This window comes from Notolepis coatsorum (assembly GCF_963971535.1).
Source record: "Notolepis coatsorum genome assembly, chromosome: 18".
Classification (NCBI taxonomy): Eukaryota; Metazoa; Chordata; class Actinopteri; order Aulopiformes; family Paralepididae; genus Notolepis; species Notolepis coatsorum.
In genome coordinates this window covers 99,949,326-99,973,353 of record NC_140182.1, presented here as the reverse complement: position 1 = coordinate 99,973,353, position 24,028 = coordinate 99,949,326, and the positions used below count along the sequence as shown (strand labels likewise).

The window sequence follows — 24,028 nt, the reverse complement described above, 5'->3', positions numbered from 1 at the left end:
AGTTAAAGTTATTATTATTATTTTCGCAATCGGCGGATGATTGACTTCTGGAGCCTCGGGAGTCCGGGGTGATAATCTGGCGTAAAAAGACGCTCGCCTGACATAGGCATGTAACTCGAGAACCGATGAACGGATTTTGTCAAGTGAGATGGCATTAGAACGGCAACAAATAGTGCTTTAATTCGGTAATTTATATGTTCTGCAAGAAATGCAGCCCAAGCCTTCAGACGCTCGCAAAATGCCGTGAAACTGAAACTGAAACTGAAAAACCCGGACATTTTCATGAATTTATAAACCCCTCCCGGACGTTTGGTCACCCTACCTAGCTAAATGTACTAGACGTTAGCAATGTCTACTGTCGTAAACCATTTTAAATCTGGGCATGTAGAGGAGTTTCGGGAATGAGTCAAATGAGCAGGTCCTCTTCTCAGACCTGTGGTTACACTCTGGGGCAAAGCACTGCACGCACCATGCCGGCTAGCAAGCTAGCTAGCTACTAACGTTACGTTAAAAAACAATAACGTTATAAACTATACACAATATGTACAACGAAACAATGATTTACATTAGTATTTACAGTGATTTAATATGCAGCGAAATAACGTTATACGATTTAAATTATAAATACAAATATTATTTAAATGGTGGTTGGCTTTAGAGATAAATGGTAAATGGTAAATGGCTGCTTTTTTATATAGCGCTTTTATCCAAAGCGCTTTACAATTTGTTACTCACATTTGGGGTCATCCCTATGTTCCCCGGGTCCTATGTTCTCCAGGTTCTATGTACCCCGCTTTTTTTTTTTTAAAGAAAGGGTCCTATGTTCCCCACTCCCGAAATAAAGGTTCTATGTTCCCCGGTCCCGCCCGGTCCCGAACGATCCCGAACAAAAATTTCATTCAGTCCAATCCAATGGGTGCAATACCATCCGGAGAGACGATAGGGGGCGGTATTTTCCCTGTTCGAGCTCAAAACCAGTCCCAATGGTAATGTGAGGATAGATTGATGAAAAATGTATGGAAATCGCTAATAAAATAAATAACGATTAAAAACTAGATTTCTCGTCGTTGGCACTCAACGCATGGCATGAAATAACGAGATTTCTCGTGGCTGGCACTCAAAGTGTTAAAAGGAACACACCAACATTATGGGAAATTCACTTACCGTCTTTTCCAGAGTCAGACAAGAAGATAGGATACCAATGTCCTCTCTGTGCGTTCAGTAGAAAGCTATCCGACTGCAAGCTAGCCCAGCTGCTGGCCGAAAGCAACAAGAGTTTTAAGCTAGGCTAGTGGTCTGTATCTGCTGGAAAGTGCATTTCCCATAATGTTGGCCTTTAACCCTTTCACTGCCACGGGACAGCCGGTTAACCCTTTCACTGTGACAATACAGAAGGTTAGCCCTTTACTATCACACAACCGACGGCGATGCTCCATCATTAGCATCATTAGCTCCGCATTTGCGGAGCTAATGATGCTAATGATGGAGCATCGCCGTCGGTTGTGTGATAGTAAAGGGCTAACCTTCTGTCGTGTGGCAGTGAAAGGGTTAAGATATAGTGCCACTGCCTACACTACTGGACCCCAGTCTTCATTCACAGGGATCCACATCTCCACACATTAAAGATGCATATCTGAATTGTTCAGTAGGGCTGGGTATCGTTTGAAGAATTGTGATACCAGTGCCAATACCGATACCTGTACCGGTATTTTTGGACAAAAAGAAAACTGCTTGAGTGTGACATTGAAGAAGTAGGGTAACGTGGTACTTTACTGTATATGTACTGTATATATCTACATGCTAAATCCATGTGTAAGAGAGGTGTCTCAGAGTCTGCAGTCTTGATTAAAAAAAAATCTGAGATGAGCAGATGGCCAAGTAGTCATCACACTCCTTTTTAATTAGAATCTCTTATTTGCCAAGTCCTTTTTTTCTTTTCTTTTCTTACATATATCAGGAATTTGTCCACTGCAAAAGTATTTAATGGGAATCCATACACCAGACCGGCAATACGTCAATCACAATGAATTTAGATGGCTACGCCTCTATTTTGGCCATGCCGAGCCTCAACACCTCGGGGAATGGACAGGGATTAGATGCCGTTTGTTCATAACCTACAACTTTAGAACAGATATAAATCACACTGAAGACCATCATTGCCCAGAAATAGTCATTACCTCATAGTTTTAGTTCACCTGGAGATTCATAAGCTAGCCTAATATTAAATGTCCAGGTAGGGAAATGAGGAAATGTCCTGCAGCTGACTGGGGAAATAGACCTGCCTGAAAACGGTTCAAACCTAACTTTTCACAATGGTGTGAACGCTCAGCGGTGGCCAGTGTTGGAAAGTAATTGCTTGACTTAACTTGATGCACTAACAAAACAAACATTTCAAACAGTGTAAGTGTTCTGCAGACAGTTTTACGGCCAACTTTTGTGTTTCCCCCAAAAGTAGACACGGCTGCGAAAAAGTACCCGGATGTGCCGTGTGATGTTTAGTCAGGCACCCGGGGACCAACTCCAGAACAGTCCACCCATTTTCCAATACGGTGCTCAATACGGTAAGACAGTTATTAGGCGTGTGGGTGGGAAAATATCGATTCACATAACAATCGCAATTCTATCTTTATTCTTCAAACGGTTCAAAGTCTATTCACAAACTAAAATAAAAATGTCTTTGAGATCAATTAAACCAATTGTCTGCCACAGTTAAATGGTAAAAATAACACAAAACAGCTATTTATAATCAAATCTAAACACTGAATTGAGATTTAAATTTTTTCCTTTTTTTATTAAATTGTAACCCCAATAATCGAAATCGTGAGATTCCCGAATCGCTGCAGATATAGCACTAACAGAAAGCAGCCTGCAGATATAGAACTAAGGCGAGGTAGATATCAGGTACGAACTACCTGGCCATGTACAATTACTGATATTTCTTTTGGGCTATATTTTCATTCCTTTGATTCGCCGTGTGTTTTCATAATGTGCTGCAGTCGACCATTTCACCCAATTGTAATGTTTTTTTAGGCAGGTGTTGTGAAGAGAAGTTTGAGAGGTCAATATTAAAAAAATACGAAGCCCTGGTCACAGCAGCGAGAGGCCTCTGGGTAGCCGGTGAAAGACACGGGGACCACGGAGCAATAAAAAAAAGATTGTATATTCAATCAAGGCCAACGTTGATGACTACCCCCGTGGCTCAGCCAAGAGAGATAAAAATATCCTCCTGGGGCGTCCTTTACGGAAAAAGACTGATGGAGATCCTCACTGACGGTAAATTCAATCCGCAATAAAAAGTAGCCTACTTTTTAATTTTAAAGGGCCCATCAATTCTTGCCCGGTACCTCTGCTGATAGTAGTTGTGATGGGGGTCATGAGGAGAGTGAGCATTAATAACAGCTGGCACTTTACGACTCCATGTGCTTTGCGGAAGCATCTCAAATCTGTCTGGTATGACAGGGAGGGGGGGGGGGGGGGGGGTGCGACCCGTCCTCCAGGACAAGAAGATGTGATGCCATTAGGTACCATTATGGGTCAAACCCCACACAAACACATTGGCACCAACAGTAACAGTAGTTTAGCCTACTCCGCAGGCCGTGAGATGAAAGCACATCATTCCCACGTCGCTGAGAGCGTGGGGATTTGTGTCAGAAGGCTGAGCTGCAGTTTACCAGCTTGAGTCATGATAAAAGCTGTGATATAGCTGAGCCGTCACTCAGTACAGCTGAGCCACAAATCTTGTGCATTCTACACTTTCAGCAACGGAAATGCACAATGTTGTGTGGATGGATGGCTGCTATATCGGGAATGCCAAGCTCATATTGGTGCCTATAAACTAAAGGAATGGCTTGAGTGGTGATTTACAATACATGCTATTTAGCTGAAGCTTTTGTCAAAAGCCAGTTAAAGTAGGGCTGTAGGGCTGGGCGATTCATCGAGTTTCAATTTCAATTACGATCTTGGCTTCCCACGATCATAAAAACAAGATAATTGAGATAAAACTATTATTGTGCCACATGCCACTCCAGGTCGTGGTGAGAGGGAGGAGGGAGCCACGGCACGTTTCTCCAGTTATTTTTAAACGTCTTCGGAAACTTGTAGAATATGACATGAAGGTAAAACAAATTCAGTCGTTGTCATATGATGTTCTCAGATCAATGAGTAATCGTGTTTAATAATTGTGATTTCAATTATCAATCAAAATAATCGTGATTATGATTTTGCCATAATCAAGCAGCCCTAGGTTAAAGTACCACAAATTGCCCACATTCTTAGCATGATGTCCCCAGTGGGAAGCGAACCCCCTAGCCCAGGCGCGTGTAGCTTATTCCCAGCGGAAGAGTACGTCGCGTGCTTCCGTGTTTTCTCTGATTGGCCATGACGCCCATGTGACCACGGCAGCGCGAGAGAGCTGCAGCGCGGAAATAGGCTGTCTATTGCCATTCTCTAAGACAAACTCTAACCTTAACCAGCTCCTTAACAGCGCCTAAACTTAACCCTTCTAACCTTAACCAACTCCGAAACAATGCCTAACCTTAACCTTAATGCCTAAACTTAACCGGCGAAAGAATGCACGTTAAAAAAAAAAAAAAAAAAAAATTGAAGGGATTGGAACTTGTCACCAACGGACCGCAGGACCGCAGCGCTGCCAGTTGAGCTAAGCTTCGAATGAAAATCATCTGGGATTACGGCTACATAATGCCGCAAGCTCTGCCGCAAGCTCTGCCGCTCCGCTCTGCGGCTGCCGCGCCTGCCGCGGGGCGTGTCGCAGCCAATCAGGGAAAACGCGGAAGCACTCGGGCGTACTCTTCCTCTGGGAATAAGCAATAAGCAGCCCAGGCAGTGAGAAGCTGTAGAGAAGATGTAGAGATGTCTCCATAACTGAAGAAGGAAGATGTAGACTAGAGACGGCTCCATAACATTACACGCGGCACGGTGGCGTAGTGGTAACACTGTCGCCTCACAGCAAGAAGGTCCAGGGTTCGATTCCCGCTTGGGGACCAGGTTTCCGCGATGCCAGGTACTCAGGTGGGTGATCTCCCAGGCCTTTCTGTGTGGAGTTTGTTGCATGTTCTCCCCGTGCTAGCCCAGGCGCGTGTATACCTTCCGCAACGGAATTCGGTTTCCGGGTTCCTCTGATTGGCCGCGACCGTCACGTGACCCGCCGCCCTATCCAGCGCTGCCGCTGCCGCACTCACTCGCTCGCTTCCTCAATTTATACGCATGGAAGTATTGACTGAATGAATGAATGAATGAAAACTTTATTTAACAGATTGCAGAATGGGTACAATACAGTACGGCTCAATACACACAATTGTTAAGGGGATGCAGACCAGAGAAAGACGTTTGTCTTGTTTACATCAGGGTCCCCCATTTTCAATTCATATAGAACGACTACGCCGTAACAAATCATTAAAAAAAATATACCCTTAACTGGAATATGTTGTGCCTTTACACATATGTTGGATTATGTAATTGGTTTGTCATGACAAACAAATAAAAAAATCGCGATTTACCCGCTGGCTACAACAACACTCAGTGACTGCATGTAGTCAGAGCCAGAGCTCAGCGATGCCGCTCGCGGCAGCACATTCTCGCCGCGGGCTGAGCTCTGGTGTCCGCTGGAGCAAGCCAGAGACAGCCGGCGATGTGATATTTTATTTCATGACAAACCAATTACATAATCCAACATATGTGTAAACATATTCCAGTTAATAAAGTTTTCATTCATTCATTCATTCATTCAGTCAATACTTCCATGCGTATAAATTGAGGAAGCGAGCGAGTGAGTCCGCGGCAGCGGCAGCGCTGGATAGGGGGGGCGGGTCACGTGGCGGTCGCGACTCGCGGCCAATCAGAGGAACCCGGAAACCGAATTCCGTTGCGGAAGGTATACACGCGGGCTAGGGGGTTCACCCCCTAGCCCAGGCAGTGGGAAGCGAACCCCCTAGCCCAGGCAGTGGGAAGCGAACCCCCTAGCCCAGGCAGTGGGAAGCGAACCCCCTAGCCCAGGCAGTGTTTTTCGGTTGGTTTGATTTTAAAGCAGGTTCCTCCCATTGAGATGAAGGATCTCTTTTGCAAAACGGAGACCTGGCCAAGACCGCAGCATGGAAGGCTACAGATATGACATCAATAATACAAAACCGATAGGGGCGGAGGGACATGTGTCACAATCCTCAAGACAATTACAATCCTAAGAAACAAGTCATCAATACATTACTACACCATTGAACAGGTGTCTTATGGACCAGTGACACATTCTACCCATAATACAAAAATGAATGGATTCTATGGGATTTTACACACAGAATCCTCATGTAGCCAAGTGGGAGAAAGATGGCGCCAAGAACACCCTGCAATAAATGTACCGTATATAAAAGTGAGACACTTGACAAGGAGCTACACGGCTGTAACCTAAGGTAGTTGGCGATGGACGATGACTTTGGGGATTGCCGACCTTCAAAGTGATCGCCGATTGCCAATGTCATCACTATTTTTTTAAACATAAACAACTGACTGGCATTTAAGCAGAGACATGTGCCGTTAAATAGGCTTTGTGTTAAATGAGATGTGATTGAATTCAAAATTGATATTCATTCATATTCAGGTGCCTTGCTCTGTCTGTCTGTATCTCTCCATTTCTCCTCTCTCGGCTCTCTGCCTCTCTGCTCGATGCGGAGCACAGAGAACTGCAGACTGGAGCTGCGTGAGTTCATCCAAACTGATCAAATCATATGAGCACAAACTCGCTACAGGAGTTATATCCACCATTATGAATCAATAGTGATGTTCTTTCGCCAGAAATGAGTGTGCTACCGTGAAAATGGCACTGACAACATTGCCTTCATATTTGCAATAGTTTAACAATCTCAACATAAGATATACTGCTGACTCGTAATTTTCAATAAGATAAAACACTAGAGCATTTATAATGCCATAAAAGCATATAGACCTATTCTATTTTGATTAGGACAGTTTTTGACTTTGGACATTAACTGCTTTCATTCCAGTTTCATTCGACCGGTCGCTCTAATGTTGTTGCAGTGGATGTCTCGACTCTCTATCACACTATCTCTCTCACTCACTCACCTCCTCCAGCCCAAGTCTCTCTTGCGTTTGCAAAGTTTTGACAATCCAGCCAGATCACACAAATAAGTATTTGTTTTAAAAAAAAATGCAACAATCTGACCAATGGATTTATTAGTCAACACAATCCACAGGAGAAATCATGTTTCGTTTTTGCACGATTTGAACAATAGCCTAGACTGGCGTGTGCTGCTGTCAGCCCAGTCCACGTGAGAAAATGGGGGAGGGAGAAAGAGAGGGAGAAAGAGAGAAGACATTATGGGTGACATATTGGAAATATCACAGGGTGACGATAGGACGATCTGAATATGGAGCACATCGCCCAACTCTATTGTAGCCTATATAATTTATTTAATTCTGGCTATAGTGCAGATCATTATCACCCCTGATTAGGGTTTCCACGGCACGGTGATGTGAAATTTCAACAATATCTGTAGAGCACTTACTTTGATGTTTAATGTTACATTGATCGGCTGTGTCTGCCCGGCTACGTCTGTTTTTTATTCATTTTCAATTACTAGTTTCCATTTGTTGGACAGACAGAGTTGACATTGGTTCTAATTTTAAAATAAACCAACGAACAGTAATACCTTCCGTCAATCAGTTCATTGATGGATCAATGTAGCTGTCGTTTAGTGCATCCCGCAAACATACTTTTGCTGGTCTGGACTGGTCCTCTGAGCTTCTCTCCAGTCGTGCTGCTGTGGGGTTTAAATCCGAAATATTGCCAAATCCTCCACCATCTGTCGTGTCGTCTCTAGAGACTTTTTCCTCTGCTTCACATTAAGTTAAATCTACTCTACAAGTGAAAGTGAAATTAAGCTACTCTGTACTGCAGCAAACACCCTGAACCGACATCAACGGAATAGAAAAGAACAACCAGAATGGCACTCCGAGAGACACCTACACTAAACCTCTTGAATCTTGAATCTACACACGTGCGACAAACCTACTATGAACATTTGTTATAGGGCTAAATTGTATTCCTGCCATGGAGCAAGACACCTCACTAGAATTGACCTCTGTCTCTGGAACCGCTGTCTCACAGCTGTGCGCATTGTTCACTCTCACTCACGGAACCACTGGAACGTCATTTGATAATGTGCCGCAAACACGGAATTTTACTTCTATAGCCGTGAATTATCTCTTAAATCGGTATTTGTATCTCGCAAGACCCCCCGCATTTCATTGTATACTTGTATGCCGTGACAAATAAAACTCTTGACTTGACTTAAATCTGTATTTGTATCTCACTTGCAAATGACACATTTGACAATGACATGTCGTCAGCCTGTGACTGCAACTTGTTCCTGTTTGCGGACGACTCAGCCCTGCTGGTCTCTGACAAGAACAAGTTGCAGGTTGAAAAAACCCTCAGCTCGGAACTAGGCAAAATCTGCATATGGCTCGCTGATAACAAACTATCATTACACATGGGCAAAACAGAGTCCATTCTCTTCGGTTCAAATAACAAACTCAGCAAGACCGACGGCTTCTCAGTTACAGTGGGTGACAATATTGTCACAAGGAAAGATGAAATTACCTACCTGGGTTCCATCCTAGAGGCAAATCTTTCCTGTGACAAAATGGCATCCAATGTAATAAAAAAAGTCAACCAACGAACTCGATTCTTGTACCGGATCTCCTCTCTGGTAAACAAGAACACCCTGAAGACTCTGGCAGGAGCACTCATTCAGGGGTACTACGACTATGCTTGCACCTCATGGTACCAAAGCACCTCAAAGGCGCTAAAAACAAAATTACAAACATCTCAAAACAAACTGGTCAGACTACTGCTTGACCTTACTCCTAGAACCCACCTCACCCCTGCCCACTTTGACAACCTAGGATGGCTTAGAGTAGACGACAGAGTACAGCAACTTGCAATGGGCCTGGTCTACAAGATACACTACACGACCAAGGTACCCATGTACATGTCAAAATACTTCCCAAAGGTCAGTGAATACCACGATCACAACACCAGAGGGAGCTCCACAAATCATGTTAAACCCAGATTCGGCTCAAATAAGGGACTAAACACGTTTCGCAATTATGCCACATCAATGTGGAACGCCCTACCCAAAGCTGTAAAGGAATGTGGAGCACTACCCACTTTCAAAACCTCTCTCAAGGGACACCTACGGGAGACTGCAATTCAACACTGGCCCCTGTAAATATCCTAACCCAACCCCCTCCAATGTACAGTCATTTACCTAGTATGGTTTTGTCAATAGTCCAATGTACAATTTTGTTTGTTTGTACAGTGTCTCCCCCCCCCCCCCTCAATGTACAGTTTTGCTTGTTTATACAGTGTGCCCCCCCCCCCCCAACCACCTCCAATGTAGATTACCCAGTATGGTTGTCAATACCCCAGTGTACCCAACCCCCCCCACCCAACCTCCTCCAATGTACAGTTTCTACGTCAAATGTATATACTCCCTTTTCCTGACTCCTTCTGTATCACAAACAGTACTGTATTTGCAAATCTGGTATGTCATAAATGTATAGATGTAGCAGTACTGACTATCTGTATGTCATGTATGTCATATATGTCCTGATGAATTGAAAATGGGGGACCCTGATGTAAACAAGACGAAAGTCTTTCTCTGGTCTGCATCCCCTTAACTCTTTCAGTGCCACTCACGAGATTTCTCGTGTTTTTTATAGGTGGTTTTTGCGATCTGAAAAATTATTGCATCACCCGAGCCTACCCGAGTATAGCCGAGGGGCGCCGACGATCACTGTGGAAAAAAGCGCCCCCTGTCGTCTCCCAGATGACATAAGTGATTTTGGAATGGACTCAATGAAAATGAATGGGGGAAAAAATCCGGTACTCCACATTTTCCAGTTCACTGATCCAGCCGGGGTTACTAGAGTTCATTCTGGAGCCTCAGATCCCCGCGGATCATGGGGTTCTACTGTATCGCGTTGGATCCATACACGTATCGATTTTTTCGAATGGTGATCAGGAATTGGAATATACCAGTTGGATACCATCTGATGTCAGGTAAGGACTCTATGTTATCAGTGGTAGGATAATCAGAGTAAGTTTGATGAAGTTATAAGCTGTTTTGTGAAATGTCTTCTTTCGGTTTCACTGTAAAAGTCCAAGAGGAAATCAACGAGGCGATTATCCGTGCGCGGCCGTAATGTGCGTGCGTGCACGTATAATATTGATCATCTAGCGTTTATTTGAAAACGATTCATAAAAAGGCCGACGAATATCAACGTTGTGGAATATTCCACTAAAAGACGATTTTCATAGAATGCTCCAGAATGAGCTGTTTTTTATATCAAAACGGGGGCTTTTCTAACTGCTCTGAAACGGCAACGACGCAATAAAAAAACAATCTGCCTTCACAGCACTGACTGGAAAATAGTCTTTGATAATGCGATGGGCAGATTAGACACATAGCCATAATTTAAAACATAGATTAGGCGATATTAACGTTAACATTGGCGCCGATGGTGGCATTCAAGCGGTAAAACGAAAAACCAGGCGTGGCGCTGAAAGTGTTAACAATTGTGTGTATTGAGCTGTACTGTATTGTACCCATTCTGCAATCTGTTAATAAAGTTTTCAATCAATCAATCAATCAATCCCTCATTATTGATTTCAATGGGCAATGATAGAAATGAATTAAAATTAAATACTTGTCATTGACCGATTTGAAAAATATTCAAGAAGTCAGGCAATGTACGAAGTTCCATCCAAATCAGAGTTATGGCCAGGGGCGTATCTAGACCCAGCACTTCAGTAGGGCACAGAAGGGCACCAAAAACTCTGAAAAAAATGTGGCCGGTTTTGGCCGGTTTGTGGGCGAAAATGGGTGGATTTTGTAACTATTTTTTTTTAACTTTATTTCGGTTTTAGGGTTAGGTTAGGGTTATGTTATTTAATTATTTTGGGGAGCCAGCCCCCCAAACTCCTGAAATGCATAGAAATCTATGAAATAAATAAAACAATCTGACATTTATATTAAAAAGAGCTAGCCACCCAAACCCCTAAAATACATAGAAATCTATGCATTTTGGAACAGTTACTATATATATAGTCAAGAAAGCATTTAGTCATACTTAAAGTTTGAAGTGCTTTACTTGCATTGAACATTGCATTGAACATTGAACATTGAGGAGACATCATTAGAAAGCACAATGTATGTTTCCATAGTTACGCAGATGACACACAATTGTACATCTCCGCTGAACCAAATTATCACACAGCTATGAACTCCATTTCCGCCAGTCTCTTAGCAATAAACAAATGGATGACGAACAACTTTCTAAAATTAAATGAGGGCAAAACTGAAATCATACTAGTCGGTCCTATAACAAAAAGAGAAATGTTACAGAGCAATATGCGGCAACTTACTCCTTGGATCAAACCCGAAGTTACAAGTAAGTAACCTACACTGGCTTCTGGTAACATTTAGAATTGATTTCAAGGTCCTCCTCCTTATATACAAAGTATAAACATTGCGATCATCTACTACTGGTCTATTGAAGGTTCCAAGCCACAGTCTTAAGAAAATCAGGGATGCAGCCTTTGCTAACTATGCACCAAAGTTATGGAACACACTACCTATGGACATTAGGGAAGCTAGATCTCTTAATATTTTCAGAAATAAGCTAAAAACGTACCTCTTCACCATAGCCTTCTAATACACCCCGCTGTTGATTGTACTGTAGCACTATTTTACTCTGGCCATTCTATTGCATAATTTTACTATCTATTCTACTATTCTATTATTGCACTGTATTATTGGTGTGCAAACCAGTCAACTTACAAAAAAGAGCCTGTTGGAGGATTTCAACAAGATAAATGCAGTGCAAAATATTTCACTATAATATTTCAAAGCGAAGTAATAAATATTATATTAATTATTTGATCATGTTAAATGATCATTTGATCATGTTAAAAAAGGGAAAAGAAAAAATATTTGTTAAAGAAAAAAGAAAAAAAAATTATCAGTGGGGCACAGATGATTTGATTGATTGATTGAAAAGTTTATTAACAGATTGCAGAATGGGTACAGTACAGTACAGCTCAGTACATACAATTGTTAAGGGGATGCAGACCAGAGAAAGACTTTCGTCTTGTTTACATCAGGGTCCCCCATTTTCAATTCATCACACGTGCCCTAGTGATAGTGGTCTAAATACGCCGATGGTTATGGCTAATAGGATACACAGTCAGACAGACACACGGACAGGACAGGAGTGAGTGCAATAACCCCACATGTGCAAAATAAAGATCTTGGAGGAAGACAATTTTAGTTGGAAAAGGGAGATTAGCAGGGTAATATTAAACTCTGGGGAAGTTCTTTGGACCTCTTTTCAGCTCATGGGAGGCAAATGGTGAGGATAGAGATACAGAGTTACAGATTCATAGAAAGTAACAATTCATTACCCGCCTAAAGCAGCATTAATAAATGATGATAAATTGGTGATTGATTGATATTCACCTTCTGCCGATGGTGTGCGCGCGCTGCTCATCTAAATCATCATGTCCACGATGACTCGCACGCGGGAAGGTAACTGCCTCTCAAAAAAAAGTAGAGTGAAAACTCGACGGCAGCGGGCTCCTCCTGTCGAGCCGCGACAATATCGCCAGCCCTCGGTTTCTCCTTCTGTCTTTTTCTGTCTTCTGTCATCTTCTTTGATCTCCCTCCCTTTCTATCCAGCCCCCTCTCTCTGCATCTCTCAGCCACCCCCTCACTTTCCACACCAACAATGTGTCACAAACAGTGTGGTGTTTGCATCCAGTCCACTGCTTCACGTATTCATCTTTCTTTCTCTCCTCCCCTCTCTGCGTTTATGGTCTTAAAGGGATATTTCACTTTAGTACAACTAGACAGAAATCAGTAGTGTTATAAAGTAATCTACAAGTAAGCTAGTGACCACTGCTGTCCCTGTCGTCTCTATACTGTCAATACCACCATCCTCCCAGGTGTCAGGCTCCTCATTCACTTACCATTAATTTTGAGGACCAAGTCTAAAATAGCATACTTCTGAAGTATAAACAAACTATACAATATTTTTCTGTGCCAAATGTAAAAAAAAATTTTAAAGCGAACATTGCAATTTTCTAATTAAGAGCAAAATAACTATTTCTCACTTGGGGTGTAGTTTGACCAACTGTCAACGTTTCAGGAGAATGTAGAATCTTTCTTCCAACAAATTAATCAGCAGGTAACCATGGTAACCACTCCCCAACCATTCCATGCCAGCACACTCAAATTTGCAGCAAATTGAACGGATCTGCTGTTATTTCTCAAAGGTATAATAAACCCACAAAGACACATAAAATGCCAACACAAACACATACCTTCGACTTAGAATTGTCTGTTTTATTGAAATTTGCACGGCAGTACTTTGTTTATACTTCAGAAGTATAATATTTAAACTCAGTCGCCAAAATGATATTAAGTGAATAATGGTGAATGGTGGTGTTACTGTTGACAGTGGACGACAAGGACAGCCGTGGTATAGCTTACTTATAGATGCACATAAAGGTAAGTAACTGCTGAAACCTGACAAGTTCGTACTGAAGTGAAATATGCCATTAAAGGGGCAACGTATCAATATGTCTCATCCCTAAAACCCAATCATGGCTTCACAAATAACCTCCCAGCGGGGGGGGGGGGGGGGGGGGGGGGGGGGGGGTATCTCATATCTCAAAGAGATTATTCAGGAGGAAGTTCAAAAGGGCATTATTACGAGAGTGGACGTGGCCTTTACAGTGGGCGCCTCTCCAGTCAGTACTATACGAAGAGTGGAAGAGGGCCAAGAGTCAATTCACCTATTTGCAATTAAAATTAGCCTTCCACCCTTAAAATGTAGATGACATTATATTCTCTGTACCACTGCGTTCTCATGCAATATTCATATGCAGTCGACATGAATCATAGATTAATATCAGAGAAAACAGCAGTGGTGAAGCTTTTGTGGTGTGAAGGGCTCTGTGTTGTAGTGTTTTGGCATTCCAGATGAGCCACAGTTTTAAATAGAGCACTCTAAATCATTCAGAACACAATGTGTAACACAACTCACATACACATCCAGGCTGTTAAAATATAATTTCTTTGTGGACTGCCTGCAGAGCTGTCATTGTAGACATTACCCTAATTCAAAAGCAATCAGTTTTTATGTGCAAAACAAATCATAGATGCATCTGGTAACTGCCCCCTGCTCTTAATGTGTATGCCACAATCATGGCATGTTTAGCTTGTAATAAAAATTGTTTTAAAGGGGTACTATATTAAATTAAGCCACTAGATGTCGCACTAGAGAACCACGTCTCAGACCAAAACAATGGGGCACACACAGTCTAGGCTTCAGCCACACACACCCTCCCTTTGCATTCTCAGCAAAGTAATTATTTTCTTGAATATTTCAAGGAATTACTTCAAAGAAGAAAGTTCTCACCTAAAATGCTGTCAGAAACATAATTTAATGAATCGTTTAGGTGGAAAAGGATAGTTTACTTATGAGCGAGCCGCCACGAATCACGATCATAGGATCATTATCATACCTCTGGCAATGCTGTACAAACGGAATTCAAATCAAACTAGGCGTTGTAGAGCATCATGAATCTAGATCAAACAATTGCATGTCCTATTTCTCGCATAAAATGTTGTCAGAAACATATTTTAGGTTATACTTTAGGTTGAAAAAGAGAAAGACGAGTGAGCAAGCCATCATTTATTTTTTTAAATGGGGAGCAGAGAAACAGAGACCACCCAACTAGCAGCACATTTATCCAATCAGGTGCATTCCACGTGGCAAAATGGGACACAGGGATGGGATATATGCAGATACATGCACTAACATGCACTAACATGCACTAACATGCACACACGGCCAGCTCGGCTATAAAGCAAAGAACAGAGAAGCTGGAATAATAACCCATGCAGAGGGAGTGTGACTTCATTCTCTGCTAAGGAGACCATTACTTCACTACATCTTTACATAGCAAATAGTTGTTTGTTGCTATATTAATATTAAAAATCCCATATAGAGCACCTTTAGGAAAAACAATGGTGTAAGCCTATCGGCACAGTGGCGCAGTGGTTAGCACTGTTGTCTCACAGCATGAAGGTCCTGAGTTCAAACCCCAGCAGGGGGCCTTTCTGTGTGGAGTTTGCATGTTCCCCCCGTGTTTGTGTGGGTTTCATCCAGGTACTCCAGTTTCGTCCCAACATCAAAAGACATGCATGATAGGTTTCCTGCCATTGCCCTTGACCAAGGTTCCGGCATTACAGCTGGAGTTGGTCCCCAGGCTCCGCACTGTGTGGCTGCTCACTGCTCCTTAATAGTTACGATGAGTCAAATGCAGAGGACGAATTTCCCCAAGAGGATTAATAATAAAAATACAGCTCATATTTAAATTGAATTAGCAAAGTATTAACGTGGATCTCAAGCAATGCAGACAGTGTGGTAGGTCTTACCCACTCAAACGCCAAATGGTTATCGCAATCTATAACCGACTCGTCAATTTCTCAGCATTCTCCCCAACTGCAGGCCTGACTGCAGTCATAATGGCCTTGGGATGTTGTTGGATGTTGATGCTAATTTCAAACATTCCCTCAGGTTCAACTTCATTAACGACAAAGTGTTATAACAGCACACTGCAATTATGTCACCATCAGCTATCTTGAGTGGCAAACCAACTGAAACCATTAACAACCGTGATGGGGATTGACAGGCAACTGACTTGTTGAGTCACCAAGAGAGGAGATTATGCAATGGAGCCTGTGTGTGCTTTTGATATTCATGTGTAGCCTATACTTTGGAGACAAGTTAAGCTAATTCATGAATAGATTAATAAATCGATAAAAAATGTATGAGGTAACGCCAAGTTCTGCTCAAAGGCATCCTACGGGTGACTGGTCTCCTGCCATTTAAAAATGTCTTTCCACTTCTTGAAATAGATATTCAGTCACAAAAATGAGTAGGCCTGCTGAATGTGTCAACAGTCTATATAAATTTAGAAGACTTTAAATGTAGAGCTATTATATTTTAACATGTAGACCACTTATTTAAAAAATTTATTTTGAAATAATAGCTCTACATTCTGACAGCCATCACTGATATAGAGTGTTTGGTCAGTAACGTGGGTCTCCTAGTCCCTCTGCTCTGCAGTAAACAGTTTAAGCAAATGTGTCCTTGAAACAAGTAAAAGTAATCAAATTTGGCTTGGCAAGATTTCTTGAAATAAGTAAAGATATCCAGGGTTCTCTCTCCTGATTGGATAAAGTGGGAAGGGATACCAGAACATTTATTGTCTGTTTACTGCAGAGCAGAGGGAATCGGAGACCCAGGTTACTGACCAAACACTCTATCAGTGATGGCTGTTGGAATGTAGAGCTATTTAACACATATTTAAACAAAATAAAATACCACTTTCAGCACCTTTATGGTGCTCTGACAATATTTCCAGCACTTGACAGAGACAGACAGCACTATCAGGCTACAGTGAGGATGGAGAAAAGAGAGGGGGGGGTTGGACTCCTCCTCACTAGCAGAAGTAGATTGAATTTTCTACCGCAAGCAGTTTTTGACTCCATCCTGTCCAGTCGCACTTATAATGGATATAAAATCATTTCCACTGTTGCAGTATAAAACCATATGTTACACTGAGAAACATAGGCCTATGTCATCTGTTTACTTGCCAAATAAAGCTAAAACTATGACAATTTGGAGCTTGTAGCTAAAGAGAACGAGGAGCACCTAGTAGCCCTGAAGTCATGAGGTCCAATTCCTTGATATTAACAATACAATACTGGTCTGATTCATGCAACAATTTTGTTAAATACGTGTATATTTGATTCTATATGGGTACACTTAATACTAGCTCGGTGTAGCTACTTAAGTTTGCTTGCTTGCCCGCATGTACATGTATGATCGTATGTACCTAATATGTCGTATTATTGTTTGTACATGTCTGTACATGTCTGCTGTATATATTTTGCATGATGTGTTTTTAACCTGTTCTGAACTTTATGCCATATATGTTGTGCTTTCTTTTTTAAGCTGCTTTTTAACACCAGGCCCAGGGACAACAGTTGAAAATGTGCTTTGGCTAACACTGTCTCACACATTTACATGTATGTTCATTAATGTGTGCTGTCCCTGTTCAAATACAGTTTAAACTGAAACTAGGTTGCCTGCTTGTCTGCTTTAACAGTCCTAGACTGAAGGGCCCTCTGCACCTCACTTTGACAATGCATCTGCAATTGCATGTTGGAGCCAACATGATTTTCAATCTCAAACTCATTGTGACATCCTCGGCACAAGGCAAAACACAAGTTGATTTCTTGGACTGATTTTAATGAAGAAGCTTGATCCAACCTCATCCAAACCGTAAAATCTGTATGAAATACAAAAGCATACAAAAGATACTATTACAAGTCCATTACCAATGGTCGGAACATCACTAAACATATACCACAATTATTATCTCCATCAATCAATACCTTATTGGCTGCGTGCCAGTACATGAGAACATCGATGCGTTACTGTAGTATGTCTTCTGTCAGTTTCTTGGAAGATTGTCTTGTTTCGTTGGCGTGATGGATTGTTCTTTACTTATTAGAACGCCAGGTAATTCCATTACCATTCAAGTTCATGGTCCAATGCAAGAGAGAGAAGGCGGAAACACGTCACCGGATACCAGGTGTGTCAACTCTCGTGAGATGTGGTAATTGCACAAATAAAATAGAAAAACAGTGCGCCACTAATATATATCTTATATAAAACAAATAAGAAATACATTGAAAAGCAATTGAGTGTATTATTACTGTAACTGAGGGGTACAATTCCCTGACTGTATTAATCAAGTATGGTATCATTAAACCACTACCGTCTTATGTACATTACTGGCCATACCGTACACAAGTATATCAGATGAGAACTCCTCCACAATGATACGGTTTCCACACAAATACTTGTTTAGAATATTTATTACATCAAAGGTATTATTACATAATATACTTTACTTTAATTGCGCTTATAAGGCAAAGGAATTATGCATAGGCAAGTCAATATGGAATGTCCAATCTCTGGTTACGCAGGAAGCAAGTATACAACCTGGCTCTTAGGGAATTATATCTTTGGTACACTTAATGATATAGCGGGATATTCTGGAGGGGGTCCTCCCGGTTGTAAGCCGGTAGGGGGGGTAGGAGAGCCGTCGGTAGTAGACCGTCTGGTCAACGATATCTATGGAGACTTCAAGTACAGAAGACAGTGCAATAGACTCTTGATCCGCAGATGAATACACCTTGGTTCTCTTGTAGGCTGTAGCTCCACAATGAAGAAGAAGCTAGGCGACCTCAGTCTCTCTGAGCGCCGACTCAACTTCACTCCTCTCGGGGGTAAATCCAACACTCACAGGCGTCGGCGATTATCCGCTCCACAAATCACAGTACCAAAGCAAATATATATTCCAGCCACATAGGGCTCAGCAGTCGTCGGGTAGGTAATCCAGTGTACATGTCCCTCGGTCCTCGCCTAGATCTCCTCGGATGAAAGCGCCATGTGGTCGGCCCAACCTGGATAAGACTCTAGATAACACGAGGAAGCGTTGGAGATGCTGGTCACTTTAGAACTCTAACCGCACGATGCACCATACACGATAGACTATTATTCCTCGATAGAACTACGTCGCACTCGACGGTACAGTGCCAAACTCTGACAATTCAGCTATTAATTCGCACGAGGTCTCAATGCTATTCTAGGGCCAAACAGGCCATACTTCACCGCACGTCGTATCGTGGGTGAGGCTTCACGTTCTGTTACTAAGTTGGGAAGAAGGGTAAGGGACTTCTACATTTACTTGCGCCATATTTATATGCACGGTGAACAAATAGTGCCACTCTCATTTCGGTAGCCGTATCCCTGAGCGGAGCCGGGGCTAGTACGGACATGTCTCGTCGGTACCTTTGAACTTGACGCCAGGGGCTGGTCCCCTGGCGCCTGGTCCTTTGTCCAATAAGAGAATGAACTATTATGGGCTATAGTAGGCTAAAGGGATATTCCGTGCATATGTACAAGGAATATACAAGGGATATCAAACGATATACAAATATTATGCAATATATATCAATCAATAAATACATATATTCGGTTTAATCTGACCCTTTATAACAGCCGCCCCCTAATTAGTCCCACCTAATTAGCTAAGCAGAGACAGATTAACCGCACTGTCCACTACTCAATGTCCGTTGTGAGGGTAGGCAGGTCACAAAGTCATGGGTCATGGTCGTTATTAAGCGAGTCGGGGAGCCTTGGCGACTCTATCAGCCTCGCCACGGGTCGGTTGTAGGTCCGCCCTTGGCCGAGCACTTCTGCCACTCTGACCTTTCCGTCGGCACCAGTGGTCACTTTGCTTACCCGGCCGGCCGGCCACGTAGCTCGGGGTAGTGACTGGTCTATGGTCATGACGACTGGACGGGATGAAGGGGGGCTTAGGAGGGAGCGGGCCTGAGACTGCTTTGATCTGTGCTTGGCTGTGCCTTCTCCTCCTCCGTCTGTTTCTCTTGTTTGCTCTGTACCCCGTCTGAGGAGGGGCCGGTCCCGGCCGCCCCGTCAAGGAGTCGCTTGGGGTGCTGGGTCCGAGGTCAGCTATGTCTGGAGCGCAGCTGAGGGGGGTGGAGTTCCGAACTCCCTCTGGTACCCACGGTTCTCTCACGGGCCTCTCGCTTAATGTCAATAGCCTCTGCTGTACGGGGGAGAGGCCGGTGTCGCTCGCCTCTGTGTGTAGGCAGCGTGTAGACGTGGGTTGACTGTCAAGTCCGTAGAGGGGGCCCTGGAGCGTCCATCCCAGTCGGGTCTGAACCGCGACTGGGCATCCTTTGGGTCCGACGTGGGCCGCCTCAATTGGGAGAATGAGGTCCGCGTGGTCGGAGCCGATGAGCAGGGTCGGTGTGGCGCCGTCGATAAGCGGTATAGGTAGTTGACGTAGGTGCACATACTTAGCCATCAGCTGTGGGATGGGGTAGGTGTACTGAGACAGGCCTATGTCGTGGCTGGTGAAGACGTTAGTTATACTATACTGCTTCTCGGGCTGGTCCACCGCTGCTATCTTGAAGGAGACCTTTTCACCCTTTATGGTCTTCTGGTCCCTTCTGATGGTGCGTATGGTCATTGTATCTTTGACACCTCGCAGGCCCAACTGGGCTGCTGCGGAAGCGAGGAGGAGAGTCTTTTCAGACCCATCGTCCAGGACGGCGTAAGTGTCCAGGACCTTGTCCTCGTAGCTCAGGAGCACTCTGACCACTTTGAGGAGCACACGGGGGGTCCCGCTATGCTGGTCAATGTGGAGCACTCCTGTTGGTTGATTGCCTTGGACCTTCTGGTGGGCTCCGCACCGTGCTGCGCGGTAAGCGGCGCCCGCCTGGGCCGCCTCTGCGTGGTAAGCGGCGCCCGCCTGGGCCGCCTCACGCCACTGGTCCACTTGGACGGGGTTCAGTGTCTTATATTCGGCGCACTGTGCCAGCCAGTGTCCGCCATCGCAGTAGGTACAGTAGGGAGCGGTCTGGTGGCTCTTCGGTACTGGTGCCACCGCCTCGGCATGGTACATCACCGCGACGGGCCCACTCTGTTGTCCTGGCTGACGCCTGTTGATGTCATGCAGGACCTCCAGGTGGGTGCCACCGCACCTGCTGCACTTCTTCTTCAAGCGGCACTCAGCTGCTAGGTGGCTGCGCGCGCAGCGGAAGCAGCGGCGGTGGTCCTTGGTCCACTGGCTCACTTCGTCCGTGGTCAGCTTCCCGAAAGTGTCGCATTGGTACAGCCGATGTTCTCCCTCACAGTACTGGCACTCAATCTTCCACTGGTCCTCTTTCGTCGAGGGGGTGTTGTGGTTCTTGTGCTGCGGTACTGATTCGGCTTGGTGCATAACGGTCACCAACCGGCGGTTATCCGTTTGTCCCCGAGGTCCGAGTCTTGGGCTTGGTCCACTCCATACGAACGTGTCGAGTCGTAGGCTACTGACCTCCCTGGCGAGGAACTCAGATAGGTCTAGGAGGGATGCCTCTGGACCGTTGGGGTCGCGGTAGTCTCTCTGCCGCCTGAAGCGCTCTTGTCGGGCGGGAGGGAGCTTCTCTAATATCCTCTCTACATTAGAGTTAGCGTACAGTTCATAGATACCCTTTTCCTTTTGGGACCCCAGCATCCCTACCAGGGACTGTACCTTGATAGACAGGTCATCTAATGCTCTGTTGTCTCTGGCTGGGGGGAGACGGTCAATGTCTCTTATCTCCTGTATCACATAGTCCCATACGCGTCCATAACGTTGGTCGAGTGCTGCTAGAGCCGCTGTGTATGGGGTAGTAGAGTTGGCATAGGCCAGCGCTATATTGTGCGCTCGGGGCACCTTGAGGTGCTTCAATAGGGTAGCATACTTGTGGCGTTCATCAGCTACATCAACCATCATTGTCTCTAAGCACATCCGTAGCTCCGTGTACTGTGCTCGGTTCTCATGGGTGAAGTCTGGAAACGTCGGTGTGCCAAGGTACGATGCCATGGATGACTGGCACATCGGTGAGCGTTGGGGAAGAGGCCTCCTAGGTGAGTCTCCCCGTGCGTGTCGTCTTGGGCTGGTACTTGGTGGGTACCGAAGGTCGGGTACCCAGGTGCTGTTCCTCGGGGCTGACGGTGCGTCAAACTCACCCGTGAGTGGAGTCGGGGGTTTGTAGCGCAGGGCCTCGGGGCTGACTTCTGGGCTGTACTGGACCTCCTGGTCCAGAGTACGTTGCTGCTGGTCGGGGCTGTACTGGGCCTCCTGGGCCAGAGTACGTTGCTGCTGGTCTGCTTGACATTCCTCCTCTTCCTCCTCCTCTCCCTCTGCTAGGACCTGGAGTCTTCTGTTCAGTCTCTCGGCGTGGTCCGGTTCTTCCCGGTTGCTGGGTCTCGTATGGACCGGCCGGGGAGGGGGTTCGGAGACGTGGACAGGATCCTCCTGTTGGCGGGGTCCCGGGTCGCTTCGTCGGGTAGGGGAATGTGTCCTAGACCCATGTCTTGACGATCTCTGAGAGCTCCGTGCGGAGTGAGGGGGTGTCGCCATGGCAACCAGTTTGTCCATCAGCTCCGCCTGCAGCCGGTCGCGCTCTGCCTCGCGCTGGGCATGGGCTGCGTCGCGCGCTGCTTCGCGCTGGGCATTGGCGGCGTCGCGCTGCGCATTGGCGCTGGCCTGGGCGGCGTCGCGCTGTGCGTTGGCGGCGTCGCGCTGGGCATTGGCGCTGGCATGGGCGGCGTGGAGCTGTGCATTTGCGACGTCGCGCTGTGCATTGGCGGCGGCGTGCTGTGCATCGGCGCGGCTTCTCTCAATGTTCTCTTCTGTCTGGAGGCGTCTGGTCTCCAGTCTTATGCGGTCGTCTTCACTCCTTTGTTGCGCCTGGAAGCGCTCTAGCTCGCCTGCAAAATGTTCACGCTCGCGCGTCTGTTGCGCTTGAAGTCGATCGCGTTCGGTGGAGGCTGCCAGGGTGGCGATGAGTGCTTGCGCCAGCATCTTGTCCGCCTCGCTGGGGGAAGACGCCGTTCGGGACGATCGGCTCCCGGCAGTACTTGTTGGAGATCCGTTCTCCTGTTGCGTACCGAGGAGATCCATCTCCTGGGTGCGCGTCTCTTCTTGTGGTGGGTCGGGTTCCATCCCGGGAGGGCTTTCTTTATCCTGGAGCTCTCCGGGGACTACCTCGTCGACGTTGTTTGGGGGTAAAGTCGTGTCAGTTCCCTCCTGGTCCCCACCGTGAGCTTGGTCAGTTACATTAGAACCCACTAGGGCCTCTGTTGGCGGGGTAGCCTGGTTGATAGGGTCGGACATAATTTTACTATCCGCTTTAGTTATTTTATCCGTATTTAATTTCCCTTTAAAGCTAGGTATTGGACTGACAGCGTATGCCTCTAGATAGGGAGGTGGCTGCCGTCTGCGCTGCGGGCGATCTAGCTTAGGAGAACCGTTTGTGGAGTGTTCGTCATCGGCCATGTCAATATTAATATTATATTAATATTACGCTAATTATTATCCGGGGCTCGAAGGACCAATTGTAACTGAGGGGTACAATTCCCTGACTGTATTAATCAAGTATGGTATCATTAAACCACTACCGTCTTATGTACATTACTGGCCATACCGTACACAAGTATATCAGATGAGAACTCCTCCACAATGATACGGTTTCCACACAAATACTTGTTTAGAATATTTATTACATCAAAGGTATTATTACATAATATACTTTACTTTAATTGCGCTTATAAGGCAAAGGAATTATGCATAGGCAAGTCAATATGGAATGTCCAATCTCTGGTTACGCAGGAAGCAAGTATACAACCTGGCTCTTAGGGAATTATATCTTTGGTACACTTAATGATATAGCGGGATATTCTGGAGGGGGTCCTCCCGGTTGTAAGCCGGTAGGGGGGGTAGGAGAGCCGTCGGTAGTAGACCGTCTGGTCAACGATATCTATGGAGACTTCAAGTACAGAAGACAGTGCAATAGACTCTTGATCCGCAGATGAATACACCTTGGTTCTCTTGTAGGCTGTAGCTCCACAATGAAGAAGAAGCTAGGCGACCTCAGTCTCTCTGAGCGCCGACTCAACTTGACTCCTCTCGGGGGTAAATCCAACACTCACAGGCGTCGGCGATTATCCGCTCCACAAATCACAGTACCAAAGCAAATATATATTCCAGCCGCATAGGGCTCAGCAGTCGTCGGGTAGGTAATCCAGTGTACATGTCCCTCGGTCCTCGCCTAGATCTCCTCGGATGAAAGCGCCATGTGGTCGGCCCAACCTGGATAAGACTCTAGATAACACGAGGAAGCGTTGGAGATGCTGGTCACTTTAGAACTCTAACCGCACGATGCACCATACACGATAGACTATTATTCCTCGATAGAACTACGTCGCACTCGACGGTACAGTGCCAAACTCT

The 24,028-nt window shown here is 45.0% G+C and overlaps 1 protein-coding gene across 1 annotated transcript in view; it reads right to left on the bottom strand.

The window, feature by feature from the left end:
• The window catches only part of LOC311245688 (alpha-1,3-mannosyl-glycoprotein 4-beta-N-acetylglucosaminyltransferase C-like), a 101,393-nt gene extending 88,785 nt beyond the window's left edge, over positions 1-12,608 (bottom strand). The window contains exon 1 of the mRNA XM_084335630.1: positions 12,552-12,608. Within this exon, the coding sequence (XP_084191756.1) occupies positions 12,552-12,582 (31 nt within the window). The 5' untranslated portion in view covers positions 12,583-12,608. The remainder of the gene's footprint in view (positions 1-12,551) is intronic.
• Between the last annotated feature and the right edge of the window lie 11,420 nt (positions 12,609-24,028).